Source organism: Podarcis raffonei, chromosome Z (genome assembly GCF_027172205.1).
Source record: "Podarcis raffonei isolate rPodRaf1 chromosome Z, rPodRaf1.pri, whole genome shotgun sequence".
Lineage (NCBI taxonomy): Eukaryota > Metazoa > Chordata > Lepidosauria > Squamata > Lacertidae > Podarcis > Podarcis raffonei.
Window position 1 is genome coordinate 50,668,432 of NC_070621.1, and position 13,941 is coordinate 50,682,372.

Below are 13,941 nucleotides of genomic sequence, written 5' to 3' on the forward strand. Positions count from 1 at the left end.
TAGCAGTTTGAAAGCACACCAGTGCAAGTAGATAAATAGGAATCACTGTGGTGGGAAGGTAAACAGTGTTTCCATCATGGTGTTCTGTTGTGCCAGAAGCGGTTTAGTCCTGCTGGCCACAGGACCCAGAAAGCTGTCTGTGGACAAACACCAGCTCCCTTGGCCTGAAAGCGAGATGGGCGACGCAACCCCACAGTCACCATGACTTGAATTCTCTGTACAAAAAGCTTACCTGTTTTTTGAAAAGCTAGCATTACTTCTCACCATCTGAGTTGGCAACTTCTTTTGAATACGTAAGATTTTTTCAGTATAAGATTATTGAGGCAGGCAGAGCTCCAGCTTTAGCCTGAAGTAGCAGCATAGGAGCAGCTCCTCTATTTGAGAGACACCCACTAGAATTTTATAAATAGCAGCTAAATTAGCCGTGTCTGTTTACACCAGGGGTAGGCAACCTAAGGCCCGGGGGCCAGATGTGGCCCAATTGCCTTCTCAGTCTGGCCCGTGGACGGTCTGGGAATCAGCATGTTTTTACATGAGTAGAATGTGTACTTTTATTTAAAATGCCCCTCTGGGTTATTTGTGGGGCATAGGAATTTGTTCACTCCCCACCCCCAAATATAGTCTGGCCCACCACATGGTCTGAGGGACGGTGGACCGGCCTATGGTTGGAAAAGGTTGCTGACCCCTGGTTTACACCCATGCAGGTGAGAGGAAGTTCTAAGGAGCTGCTATTCTAAAGCTCGATTGCAATACACAAAATGCATTTTCCCGTCTCTTGGGATAAAAGTAGTGGTTGTGTTTTGATAGCAACACCAACCCTTTCTCTGCCTCTCCCTTGTATTGGTACCACTGTATTATGGCAAGCAGCCATGCAGAATACACCTAATTTGCCTAGCAAGTAAATTTTAACATAGTCGAAATTGCCTGCCTAGCCAGTAATTCCGATGAACTCTGCTTACTAAATTTAAAATCTGTTCCAACTCATTAGTTAGCATCATTAGCTAAGGAGCAATAACAGCCAGCATGCAAGTAGTTACTCCATACTCCACACTGAGAACTAGCAATCTGATAAATCAGGGATGTGGTACCTGCTTTTCTCTTGAGACTGTAATTTCCATCCGCCCCACCCAGCTTGGCCAGTGGTCAGGGAGGAGGGAACTCTTGTCCAGGAGCACGGGGACAGCCATATGCTGTTCCTCAGTAGAAAGTTTTCATGGAAGCCTTTTGAAGACAGGTGTAAGCTGCAGTTTTTCAATCTAAACCAGACTTCTTATTTGTTCCAAAGTTGCTTTAAACAAGTTTGTCTACAGGTAAAAAATGGGCAATCAAGAATTCCTCATGTAAACATTTTCTCAAAGATAATGGTGGTGGCGGCTGTAAAAACAAGACCTGCGCACATGAATGATTCGAATTTGGACTCACGGCTAGTTGGGTATGTACTGCAAATCTTGAAATATTTTGTCACCAATTTACTTAAGCAGAGTACCCAAATTTGTGTTTTGCCACAGGACCTCCTTGCTCCCATCACACTTAGTAGAAGTGAGGTCCCAATTTCTTCTGGTCTGAGGCCTTTAGCACGGAGGCTGTCAGCTTTCACATGCCAGCATGGTTAATAGGATGCCTCTCCAAAGTTTAAGAAGTTAGGAATTTTTAAAGCTAAACAGAGCAGGCAGACGCACCTGTGCATGAGGCAACATCAAAATGCAGGTGTGCATTAGACAGTCTACTTCAAAATAAAAGAACCCCTGCAACTGGTCATTTACAGAGGTGACATCTTAATTACTTGTCTCAACTCCCATTGTCTACCGCCTGCTGAATCTCCCCTTCCCTCCCTAGAGATGTTTAGGGCAAAGCAGAGCAGATGAAGATTACTTCAGTGCAGGAAAATGAGACAAACTACACAATTAGGGTTTTGTTTTTAGCACTCACATGGGTATGTGTTTTGTGTATGTGTCTTCTACCATGATTCCAGGGAGAGCCCTGCCTTGTTTTGCCAATACCAGCCTGCAGAACTGGCAAATTGTGTTCACACAAGATGAGCCACCAAAAGGACCTAGCTTCAGAGAAATTATGTCCACAACCAGAATCTGTCAGCCAAGGTTTTGTTGTTGTTTAGTCGTTTAGTCGTGTCCGACTCTTCGTGACCCCATGGACCAGAGAACGCCAGGCACCTCTGTCCTCCACTGCCTCCCGCAGTTTGGTCAAACTCATGCTGGTAACCTCGAAAACACTATCCAACCACAGCCAAGGTTATCCTTAGCCAAAAGCACACATGGCCAATGGCCATGAAATGGGAGAGCAGCTCAAGTCTTTAGAAGGTTCTGCTCATGATTAGACCAAATTGGGAATGGGCTTCTGCTAGAGAAACACACACCAGCTTGTTCACACATAGGGTTCTGGAAGATAAATCAAGCAAGTATGAAAATGCACTTCAGTAGTGTTGCCTCAAGTCACTACAACAGGGGCCCCGGTCTTCATTTGCTTTCCCTTTATCTCCTCACCATTCCTTGCCCTTCTCCAGCCTCTGTTTAAGACTACAACTCCCATCAGTCCATGCACAATATGGTTGTGTGCTGGCTGGAGTTGATGGGGGTCATCAGTTGTAAAAGGCTGCGCTCTCCCACTGCAAAAGGGCGGGGGGGGGGGAATCATGAAGAATCCAAGGCCTTGCTCTGTCAGAAGAAAAAATCTGAGAAGTGACTTATGAAGACTGCTGTGTAGCTGTCCTGGAACCAGCACACCAGATGAGTAATGTCAAGTCTTTTGTCATCTCAGTGGCTTATCTTTTGCCTTTGGGTTTTTCCTTTATCCAATTTTGGCTGAGCCAGCAATTACAAAGCAGCAAGTCAGTCAGTGCCACGGAGTGCAGCTTAAAAGATTACTCAAAGCATGGCTTCAAACACTCTCTGCATTAACTCTTTCCAACAGAGAGCTGGCAGGTTGGGACAGTAGGGGGTTTATGGAAGCACCAGAGTCAGGCCATAGTGCATCCAAGTACCGACACAAAGTGTTAAGAATGGCAGAAAGGTCAGTTATCAGACACCATTCCTGCTGAAATGCAAGTTGTGCAGGCCCAAAACCCAGGTCATGGTCTGCCCCCCCATGCTATAATGGCAGCTGGAAGGGAAACGTGCTTGGGCCACCCTTGCCAGAACTAGGTCAGAGCTCCTTCTGCTCCTGTTTGTAGTTAGCCTTTTCTCCTCTGTGTAGGAGAGGCAGCCCCTATTCCCAACTGGAAAGAGGATGCTCTTCGGATCTGGGATGCTTCCACCTGGGAGTTGCAAGTCTTCTTGATGGGGGCATACAGTAGAAGCTTCCCTCATCAAGGATTAGATAAAATGTGAGTCAAACTAGTGCTGTGGCAGCTGCTCAAATTCAAAACTGAAGCTCTGTTGCTTCAAAGCAGGGAAGACTGGGCCTAATGTAAGGAACTTCGTATCCCATTGAAGGGCCCAAACAAAAAGCCATTAGCATCCAAGGCAAGGAGAAGAAGGAGTCACCCCACTCCTGGCACCACCATGGAATGCAAAGGGACAATCTGCCAATGACTGAAGAACATAATGTGGAAAGTCAGGTGGCAACTATAGTCAAAGCAAACCATGTGAACCAGCTCCTCCTGCAAAGAAGAAATATGCATTCCAAGAGTCAAAGTGGTCTTTTGGAGGAAGGAGGGAAGACAACAGCAGGGGTCTTCTGTGTTTGGGGTCTTTTGTTCTTTTGTTTCTTGTGCTTGCAGGCAACTGGGATTACCAGAGATTCCTCATCAGCACCTCATTCAGATTAGGCATTTCTTAGGAAACCATAAAATGATTTTTATTATTTACAAGTGCTAAAAAAATTCATCTCTCATACACACACACATACACACACTCTGTTTGATATATCAAATTAAGGATCTGGTAAACAACACTGTCCAAAATAATCTCTTTTCATATGAACATTTAAAAAGTAAAACACACACACACATAATATTTGGGGGACAGGGATTGTTTTTGTTTGTTTGTTTTTTAAAAACCCCAAAGTTTCCTTCTAAGCGCTTCCAAGGCCAAGTCCACGTGAAGAGTCTCCGTCCTCCTCACAAGATGAAAGAGAACTGAAGTCAGGACCTGGGGAGCCTCAGGCACGCGCTTTCATAAAGTCTGCAGACAAAAGAGAAGAGAGGCTGAGGTAGGTTGCTTAGCGGCTACCAGGAGCAGCAGTCACAGGCCTCTTGACCACTTTTCCTCAACCCAGTTTCAGCAGCTGCTTTACTCTCAAATTCAATGTTACCCTGAAAACTCATGCCTGGGTCGGCTGCCAGTTCTCAGGAACTTTTGCCTTCGTGTCTGTAGCAGCAACATGCACTACCATCACGAAGGGATTTCTCTCTCTCCTCTTTTTTTTCCTTTTTGAACATAGGCTCTCTCCAACACAAGCGCAGATAAAACGTATGCATTTTTGTTTTACCAGATTCGACCTGCTGCCTAAAGCAGCTCTTTAAAAAGTGTCTTAGAACAAAGGTTCAAATGAGTAAATTCTCATCACCTGCGGCAGAGGGCAGCACTGAGTGTTTTTCTTCAGCCCATTGAGCAGATCAGGCCCTTCAATGTGAGGTGGGGAGGGAGGACGCCAGACCCCCTGCAGCAAATCCATCAAGGTCACAGCTCAGTTTCCATTGAGAGAGGCTTGCAAGCATAAAAACTCCACCCTTCTTCTCAGACTCCAACAGAAAAGCCGCCTGACTGCCAGGGGCAGCTGCTGCCACGTCCTCTTCCGCTCCTCTGCAACACAGCAAACTTGTTCTCCCTGGCCCATGCACTCGTCTTGCTGGGGCATTATTATCTACTGTTGACATGATTAACTCTGTTGTGCAGGCTGTTGAACTCTATTTCCTCTAGTATTCTCTCTAAGTGCTGAATTAACACCCGTTTTTTAAACCTAAGAGAAAGAGGGGGGGAAGGGGAGCAATTTAATGTGGGTTTTGCACTTCTGTTCCAAGTTCCCTCTCTGAAACAAACAACTGCCTCTGCATTACTCTGCAGAACATATGCAGGGCCTAGGCTCACACACCCTCCTGTGCTTGGAATGTTAAGTCCTCCCATCAACCTACAAGCAAAAGAGGTTCCTCCCACCATCAAAGGCGGTAGTTTCAAAGAACATCATGCAGCACAACAGGCAAGAAGCAAACAGGCCACTATCAGAACACATGCACATATCTGCTCAAGCTTTGAACATGTCATCTGGATACAAACCTTGCTGCTTCCTTGATAGCAAATTCAATGAAATATTTTTGAATTTCAACAGGGCCTTGAACTTCTTCAAGGAGAGAGAAAATCTTTTCGAAATCTACAATTAAAAAACAAAACAAAACGTGAGATCATGGTAGCATTGGTAAGACCATCAGAATCCTGCCCTCAACCCTGCCCTGCGCTTCCAAGTAGTGGCTGCTATCTCAAACTCTCCCATGGTGGAATCTTTGCCCTTTTCAGACCCTCAGTGTCCTCCTAAAGGCCACTCCTCTTCTCTCCTGGGGCATAGCTGTTTGTGCAGGATCGCATGGGACAAGCCTGGAGATAAATGAGTCAGTCTGCTGCCTCGACTTGACCCTCCTCATTGGAGAAAAGACATTTTCTCCTGCTAGCACCGATTTCATAATAATAATAATAATTTATTATTTATACCCCGCCCATCTGGCTGAATTTCCCCAGCCACTCTGGGCGGCTCCCAATCAGTGTTAAAAACAGTACAGCGTTACATATTAAAAACTTCCCTGAACAGGGCTGCCTTAAGATGTCTTCTGAATGTCAGGTAATTATTTATCTCTTTGACATCTGATGGGAGGGCGTTCCACAGGGCGGGCGCCACTACCGAGAAGGCCCTCTGTCTGGTTCCCTGTAGCCTCACTTCTCGCAATGAGGGAACCGCCAGAAGGCCCTCGGCGCTGGATCTCAGTGTCCGGGCTGAACGATGGGGGTGGAGACGCTCCTTCAGGTATACAGGACCGAGGCCGTTTAGGGCTTTAAAGGTCAGCACCAACACTTTGAATCGTGCTCGGAAACGTACTGGGAGCCAATGCAGATCTCTCAGAACTGGTGTTATGTGGTCCCGGCGGCCACTCCCAGTCACCAGTCTAGCTGCCGCATTCTGGATTAATTGCAGTTTCCGGGTCACCTTCAAAGGTAGCCCCACGTAGAGCGCGTTGCAGTAGTCCAAGCGTGAAATAACTAGAGCATGCACCACTCTGGCGAGACAGTTTGCGGGCAGGTAGGGTCTTAGCCTGCGTACCAGGTGGAGTTGGTAGACAGCTGCCCTGGACACAGAGTTAACCTGCGCCTCCATGGACAGCTGTGAGTCCAAAATGACTCCCAGGCTGCGCACCTGGTCCTTCAGGGGCACAGTTACCCCATTCAAGACCAGGGAATCCCCCACACCAACCCGCTCCCTGTCCCCCAAAAACAGTACTTCTGTCTTGTCAGGATTCAACCTCAATCTGTTAGCTGCCATCCATCCTCCAACCGCCTCCAGGCACTCACACAGGACCTTCACCGCCTTCACTGGTTCTGATTTAAAGGAGAGGTAGAGCTGGGTGTCATCTGCATACTGATGAACACCCAGTCCAAACCCCCTGATGATCTCTCCCAGCGGCTTCATATAGATATTAAAAAGCATGGGGGAGAGGACAGAACCCTGAGGCACCCCACAAGTGAGAGCCCAGGGGTCTGAACACTCATCCCCCACCACCACTTTCTGGACACGGCCCAGGAGGAAGGAGCGGAACCACTGTATGACAGTGCCCCCAGCTCCCAGCCCCTCTAGACGGTCCAGAAGGATGTTATGGTCGATGGTGTCAAAGGCCGCTGAGAGATCCAGCAGAACTAGGAAACAGCTCTCACCTTTGTCCCTAGCCCGCAGGAGATCATCAACCAGCGCGCCCAAGGCAGTTTCAGTCCCATGGTGAGGCCTGAATCCTGATTGGAAGGGATCCAAATGGTCCGTTTCCTCCAGGCGTGCTTGGAGTTGTTCAGCAACCACCCGCTCAATCACCTTGCCCAAGAATGGCAGATTTGAGACTGGGCGATAGTTGGCCAAATTGGCCGGGTCTAAAGATGTTTTTTTAAGAAGCGGTTTAATGACCGCCTCTTTCAGCGGGTCTGGGAAGGCTCCCTCACAGAGGGAAGCATTCACCACCCCGCAGAGCCCATCGCCCAGCCCTTCCCGGCTCGCTTTTATCAGCCAGGATGGGCAAGGATCAAGGAGACAGGTGGTTGGTTTCACTTGTCCAAGCAGCCTGTCCACATCCTCAGAGGTAACAGATTGGAATTGATCCCATGTAACAGGACCAGACAGAACTCTAGCACTCTCCCGCCCTGGCCCTGCTCCCACGGTGGAGTCTACCTCCTTCTGAATCTGAGCGATTTTATCTGCAAAAAACTTTGCAAAAGCATTGCAGGAGATCTTGGGGTCCCTACCAGGCCCCGGTGGTACAGGTGGTTCCGATAGATTGCGAACCACCTGAAAAAGTCTCCTGCTGCTGTTTTCTGCAGATGCAATGGAGGCGGCGAAGAAGGCCCTCTTCGCCGTCGCCATTGCCACTTGGTAGGCTCGACGTTGAGCTCTAACCCATGTCCGGTCTGATTCAGAATGAGTTTTCCGCCACCGGCGCTCTAGCCGTCTCAACGATTGTTTCATCACCCTCAGCTCCAGGGAAAACCATGGGGCTGTCCGGGCTCCATGCAATCGGAGAGGGCGCTTCGGAGCCAGACAGTCAATAGCCCTGGTTAACTCCGCATTCCAGTGTGCCACCAGGGAATCAGCTGAAAGGCCATCAACTTGGGATAAAGCATCCCCTACCACTCTCTGGAAGCCAATTGGATCCATTAAGTGGCGGGGGCGGACCATCCGAATCGGTCCCAGCTCCCTGCAGAGGGGAAGGGTTGCGGAGAAGTCCAGTTGCACCAGGAAGTGATCTGACCATGGCACTTCTTTTGTTTCGCTTTTAGTTAGTGTCAGATCACCAACATCCATAGAGGTGAACACCAAGTCTAAGGCATGTCCACGGCTATGAGTTGATTTCCTCCTCTTCCCTTTGTAACAGCAACCCACACCAAACTGACAAATCACTTTCTCTCGTGGTCATGTTCCACAGGTTTCTAAATGTGAATTCCACTATGATAGGCAGCTGCTGCCATTTACAGACGAACTCTACAATTACATTTCTGCCAACTCTAAAAAAAGGGGGATCCTCACAAATTCCAAAAGGTGCCAAGCGAGACTGGCACCATAGCAAACGCCCCCCGCCCTCCCGGGAACTGAAGTGTCCCTGCAATAAATGATAGCGGCGGAGACTGAAATACCACGAGCTTCATCATAGCCGCCTCCCATTTCACAACTGTGAAAAGTCGAGAGACGGCTTTTGGCTGCCCTGGCGCTCTTTCTGGGTTGGTGGGAGTAACGCAGGACCTCCCTTCGGACAACCCAGCCCCCTCTCCAACACTCACTTCTCCCGGGCTTCCGGACCTCCTTCATCACTTTGATTTTGATCACTTCATTGCTCCCTTCGAACATGCTGGGCGTGATTTTCACCGAATGGGGTGTGGTCCCGGGTGCGGATCCTGGCAGGAGTTTTGGGTCCCCTGAAGACACACTGTAGCTGACAGGTCTGCGAAGCAGGGAGCTGGCGACAGGCCTGAGGTCCAATCCGTCTTCCCCGAGGCAATTCAGCTCACCGGACAGGGAGTCCACCTCGTTGGGCAGGTCGTCATCCATCAGGGCTGCTGGTGGCGGGGGGATCAAGGCCATCATGGGCACAGGCAGCCCGTCTCCCTGCTTGTCCAGGGACTGGAAGTGTTCAGCTTTCTTCTCACCGTTGCCATCTGGGACCATATTGCTATTTGCATCTGCCAGAAGAAAGAGCTCTCTTAGGGAAGTTTCCTAATGCTCAACGACATATCACAGGCACGCCCAACCAGCAGATCAGTGGACGTCTGTGGTAGATCACCGGTTCCCCCCAAAAGTCAACAGCTTCGACCTGAACCCCCCAAAAGGGACTTCCTGTTCCTTAAGAAAAGCTCAGGAACTTTGACCTGAATGCCCAAAAAGGGCCTCCCCGAACCCCTTAGGGATCTCCTTCTCCCTAAAAAAAGCTCAACAACTTAGACCCCCAAAAAGGTGGTAGATCACTGCCAGTCTTCAACTCCGTGAGTAGATCTCTTGGGAGTTGGCCACCCCTGATTGTGTTTTTAATATTTGGTTGGGAGCCGCCTAGAAAGAAAGATAGATAAACTTTATTCGCATTAGCCAATGGCCATAGCAACATAAAACAAACAATATATATAATTAAAAAGACAACAACGGGTAAAAAGGGCCGGGAAAACCCAGCAGGATGGGCTGGGGTAGAAATAATAAATTATTAGTATTAGTAGTAGCTAAACACACAGCAGAAGGCACCTCCTAGGCGGCTCAAGATCCAACGTCTAGCAATGGGAGCACCACAGCAGAAAGCAAGAAATAGGACCTTGAAAGGATATGGGGAAAGTAATTTGATAATTACACAGTTAATCAGTCAAGAAACAAAACTAGCTAGGCTGCATTTAAACAACTCTTTTGGCAATGGTAAGGTGTAGCATGAATTAATTTTGATGGCAACCAACAGGAATGGCACCTGTGCTTTAAAAAACAACAACCAACCTTTTGAGCCCTAATGGCCCTAAGATCAAGGTATCTAAAGGACCCACCCCAGGTCTCTTTGCTCCCAGGCAAACCAGGCCTGTTTCCTTACAGTGGTGGCCAAACTTGGCCCTCCAGCTGTTTTGGGACAACTCCCATCATCCCTGGCCACTGGTCCTGTGAGCTAGGGATGATGGGAGTTGCAGTCCCAAAACAGCTGGAGGACCAAGTTGGGCCACGCCTGATCTAGAGCAGTGTTCCCTGTTTAGGGAAGCTTTTAATGTTTAATAGGTTATTGTATTTTAATATTCTGTTGGGAGCCGCCCAGAGTGGCTGGGGAAACCCAGCCAGATGGGCAGGGTATAAATAATAAATTATTATAATATATTATTGTTATTGTTACTACTACTACTCCTCCCACCACTGCTTTACAAGCTCACCTCTGGGATTCCATCAAGGTGGGAACAGGGTCCCCTTTTGTGGGCTCATCAGTGGCAACCCTTCTCTTCAAAAAATTAGTTTCTATTTTTTTATATAGTTTGTATTTGGTTCTTAAGGGGAGAGGGTCAGGGTTGCCAGGGAGTGTGCCCAGCCGACACAATGGCTGGGGCACGTTCCACGGGGGGGGGGGTCTCTGGGACGCCCAATCTCAGTGCTCACGGACAGGAGGAGGAGCTACACCAGACCTCATCATGACTGGATGGATAGTGGAATCAGCAAGGGAGACCCACACGACCTGTGCAATGCCAGGTCAAAGATTCAAAAGACTGCTGCCACCCACAACTTGAGCGTGGCTGAAGGACTTGACCTGGCCATGTGTGATGGACACTTGGTTTGATGAAGCAGACAGACCTGTCCTTGCCGCTGCTTGTGCACCAGGTTTCTTGTACACACATCAACCTGGGTCATGTGGGCAGGGGGGGTCGCAGTGGTTTTTAGGGAGTCACTGGTTTGCACTGGACACCCTGTTGGGAAGACCTAGTTCTCTGTGTGTTCCAGAAGCTAGGCAATAGGGGCAATGCAGGATGCCTTTCCTCCCCGCTGCACCAAGGATTCCCTGCCTGAGCTGCTTCAGGTCATGGCAGATGTTCTCCTGCAGACACCTAGTTTGGTTGGCCTAGGGGATTTTAACACCCACGCCAACACGACCTTACAAGGGGCGCTCGGGACTTCGTGGAAAGCATGGCCTCCATGGGGCAGTCCCTGAACAAGTTTGGCCCAACTCATAGTCATGGACATGCCTTAGACCTGGTGTTCACCTCTAGTGACAGGGGTGATCTGACATTAAGTAAAAGTGAAACGAAAGAAGTGCTGCACCCTTCCCCTCTGCAAGGAGGCGCGACTGATTCAGATGGGCCGCCCCCGCCACTTAATGGATCCAAATGGTTTCCAGAGAGTGGTAGGGGGTGCTTTATCCCATGCTGATGGCCTTTCAGCTGATTCCCTGGGGGCCACTGAAATGCGGAGTTAACTAGGGTTATCAACCGCCTGGCTCTGAAGCGCCCTTTCCGATTGCATGGAGCCCGGACAGCCCCGTGGTCTCCCACAGAGCTGAGTGTGATGAAACAATCGCTGAGACGGCTAGAGCGCCGGTGGCAGAAACTCATTCTGAATCGGACCAGACACAGGTAGTGGCGATAGCGACAGCAAAGAGGACTTACTTCACCGCCCCATTGCATCTGCAGAAAACAGCAGCAGGTGGTTTCTTTCAGGTGGTTCACAATTTCACGGAACCACCTTTGCCACCGGGGCCTGGGAAAAACCCCAAGATCTCCTGCAACGATTTTGCAAAGTTTTTTGCAGATAAAATCGCTCAGATTCAGAAAGGGATAGACTCCACTGTGGGATCAGGGATGGGGCAGGAGAGAGCTAAGAGTCCTGTCTAGTCGAGTTGTATGGAATCAATTCCAATCTGTTCCACTCGCTTGGACGAGTGAAACCAACCACCTGTCTCCTTGATCCTTGCCCATCCTGGCTCATAAAAGCGAGCCAGGAAGGGCTGGGCAATGGGATCGACTGGGTGGCGAATGCTTCCCTCTGTGAGGACCACTGAAAGAGGCAGTCATTAAATTGCTTCTTAAAAAACATATTTGGACCTGGCCAATATGGCCAACTATCGCCCAGTCTCAAATCTTCCATTCTTGGGCAAGGTGATTGAATGGGTGGTTGCAGAACAACTCCAGGCACGCCTGGAGGATGCAGACCATTTGGATCCCTTCCAATCAGGATCCTGGCCTCACCATGGGACTGAAACTGCCTTGGTCGTGCCTGTCGAGGATCTCCAGTGGGCTAGGGACAAAGGTGAGAGCTGTTTCCTAGTTCTGCTGGATCTCTCAGCGGCTTTTGATACCATCGACCATAACATCCTTCTGGACCGTCTAGAGGGGCTGGGAGCTGGGAGCTGGGAGCACTGCTATACAGTGGTTCCGCTGCATTCTCCTGGGCCGTGTCCAGAAAGTGGTGTTGGGGGATGAGTGTTCAGACCCCTGGGCTCTCACTTGTGGGGTGCCTCTGCCCCTATGCTTTTTAACATCTACATGAAGCCTCTGGGAGAGATCATCAGAGGGTATGGGCTGGGCATTCATCAGTATGCAGATGATACCCAGCTCTGCCTCTCTTTCAAATTGGAACTAGTGAAGATGGTTAAGGTCCTGGAGGCGGTTGGAGGTTGGATGGTGGCTAACGGATTGAGGTTGAATCCTGACAAGACAGAAGTCCTGTTCTTCGGGGGCAGGGGAGAGGCTGGTATGGAGGACTTCCTGGTCCTGAATGGGGTAACTGTGTCCCTGAAGGACCAGGTGCGCAGCCTGGGAGTCATTTTGGACTCACAGCTGTCCATGGAGGTGCAGGTCAAATCTGTGTCCAGGGCAGCTCCATCTAGTACGCAGGATGAGATCCTCCCTGCCCACAGACTGTCTTGCCAGAGTGGTGCATGCTCTAGTTACCGTATTTTTCGCACGATTGGACGCACCGGACCATAGGGCGCACCTAGTTTTTTGGGGGGGAAATAAAGGGAAAAAAATTTCCCTTTATTTCCCCCCCCAAAAGCAGGTCAGGGAAACCGAACCAGGTCGAGGAACAGCGGGATAGTGGCGCTGCGCCTCCCTGCTGTCCCCCGAGCTTGTGGGGCTGGCTGATGTCTGCCTGGCGCGAGGGGCGCTCTGCTTCAGGGCGCCCCACCCGCCGGGCGGCAGGCTGCTATCCGCAGCTTGGAGAGCCTTGCAGGGAACTCCTGCAGGGCTCCCCACCCTGCGGATGTCTGCCCGGCGCGAGGGGCGCTCTGATTCAGGGCGCCCCGCCCGCCGGGCGGCAGGCTGCTATTCGCAGCTTGGGGAGCCTTGCAGGGAACTCCTGCAGGGCTCCCCACCCTGCGGATGTCTGCCCGGCGCGAGGGGCGCTCTGATTCAGGGCGCCCCGCCCGCCGGGCGGCAGGCTGCTATCCGCAGCTTGGGGAGCCTTGCGGGGAACTCCTGCAGGGCTCCCCACCCTGCGGATGTCTGCCCGGCGCGAGGGGCGCTCTGATTCAGGGCGCCCCGCCCGCCGGGCGGCAGGCTGCTATCCGCAGCTTGGGGAGCCTTGCAGGGAACTCCTGCAGGGCTCCCCACCCTGCGGATGTGTTCCCGAAGCGCCGGGTGCTCTGCTTTCAGGGCGCCCGACGCTCCGGGAAGCAGGCTGCTATCCGCAGCCTAGACATCCCTGCGGGATCTCCCGCAGGGTTGCCTAGGCTGCGGATGTGTTCCCGAAGCGCCGGGCGCTCTGCTTTCAGGGCGCCCGACGCTCCGGGAAGCAGGCTGCTATCCGCAGCCTAGACATCCCTGCGGGACCTCCCGCAGGGTTGCCTAGGCTGCGGATGTGTTCCCGAAGCGCCGGGCGCTCTGCTTTCAGGGCGCCCGACGCTCCGGGAAGCAGGCTGCTATCCGCAGCCTAGACATCCCTGCGGGATCTCCCGCAGAGTTGCCTAGGCTGCGGATGTGTTCCCGAAGCGCCGGGCGCTCTGCTTTCAGGGCGCCCGACGCTCCGGGAAGCAGGCTGCTATCCGCAGCCTAGACACAGCTAGCGGAGCGCTAATCCCGAAGCTTGGGGCTGCGGAGCTCAGCGCGCCCCAAGCTTCTGGGTGCCGGCAAGGTCTAGACGGCTAACGGAGACCTTACTGGCACCCAGAAGCTTGGGGCGCGCTGAGCTCCGCACGGCCCAAGCTTCGGGATTAATGCAGCGCTCCGCTAGCCGTGGGAGAGCTGGGTCTCCCACGGCTAGCGGATAGCTTCCTGAAGCCTGGAGAGCGAGAGGGGTCGGTGC

General features: G+C 51.1%; 1 protein-coding gene across 5 annotated transcripts in view; it reads right to left on the reverse strand.

Annotated features, from left to right (window-relative positions):
* Positions 1 to 3,797: 3,797 nt before the first annotated feature.
* Positions 3,798 to 13,941, reverse strand: part of LOC128406698 (integrator complex subunit 6-like) — a 42,247-nt gene continuing 32,103 nt past the window's right edge. For 3 of the 5 annotated variants that reach the window (XR_008328584.1, XR_008328583.1, XR_008328585.1), the window contains 4 exons: positions 8,478 to 8,876; positions 5,232 to 5,325; positions 4,525 to 4,917; positions 3,798 to 4,139 (listed from right to left, as the gene is read on the reverse strand). Coding sequence is in view for 2 of the 5 variants with exons in the window: in XM_053374275.1 (XP_053230250.1) it covers positions 4,818 to 4,917; positions 5,232 to 5,325; positions 8,478 to 8,876 (593 nt within the window). In the remaining 3 variants the exon portion in view is untranslated. Of the gene's footprint in view, positions 4,918 to 5,231; positions 5,326 to 8,477; positions 9,241 to 13,941 lie in introns of those variants that run through there. The other 2 variants (XM_053374275.1, XM_053374276.1) reach the window with 2 other exon arrangements.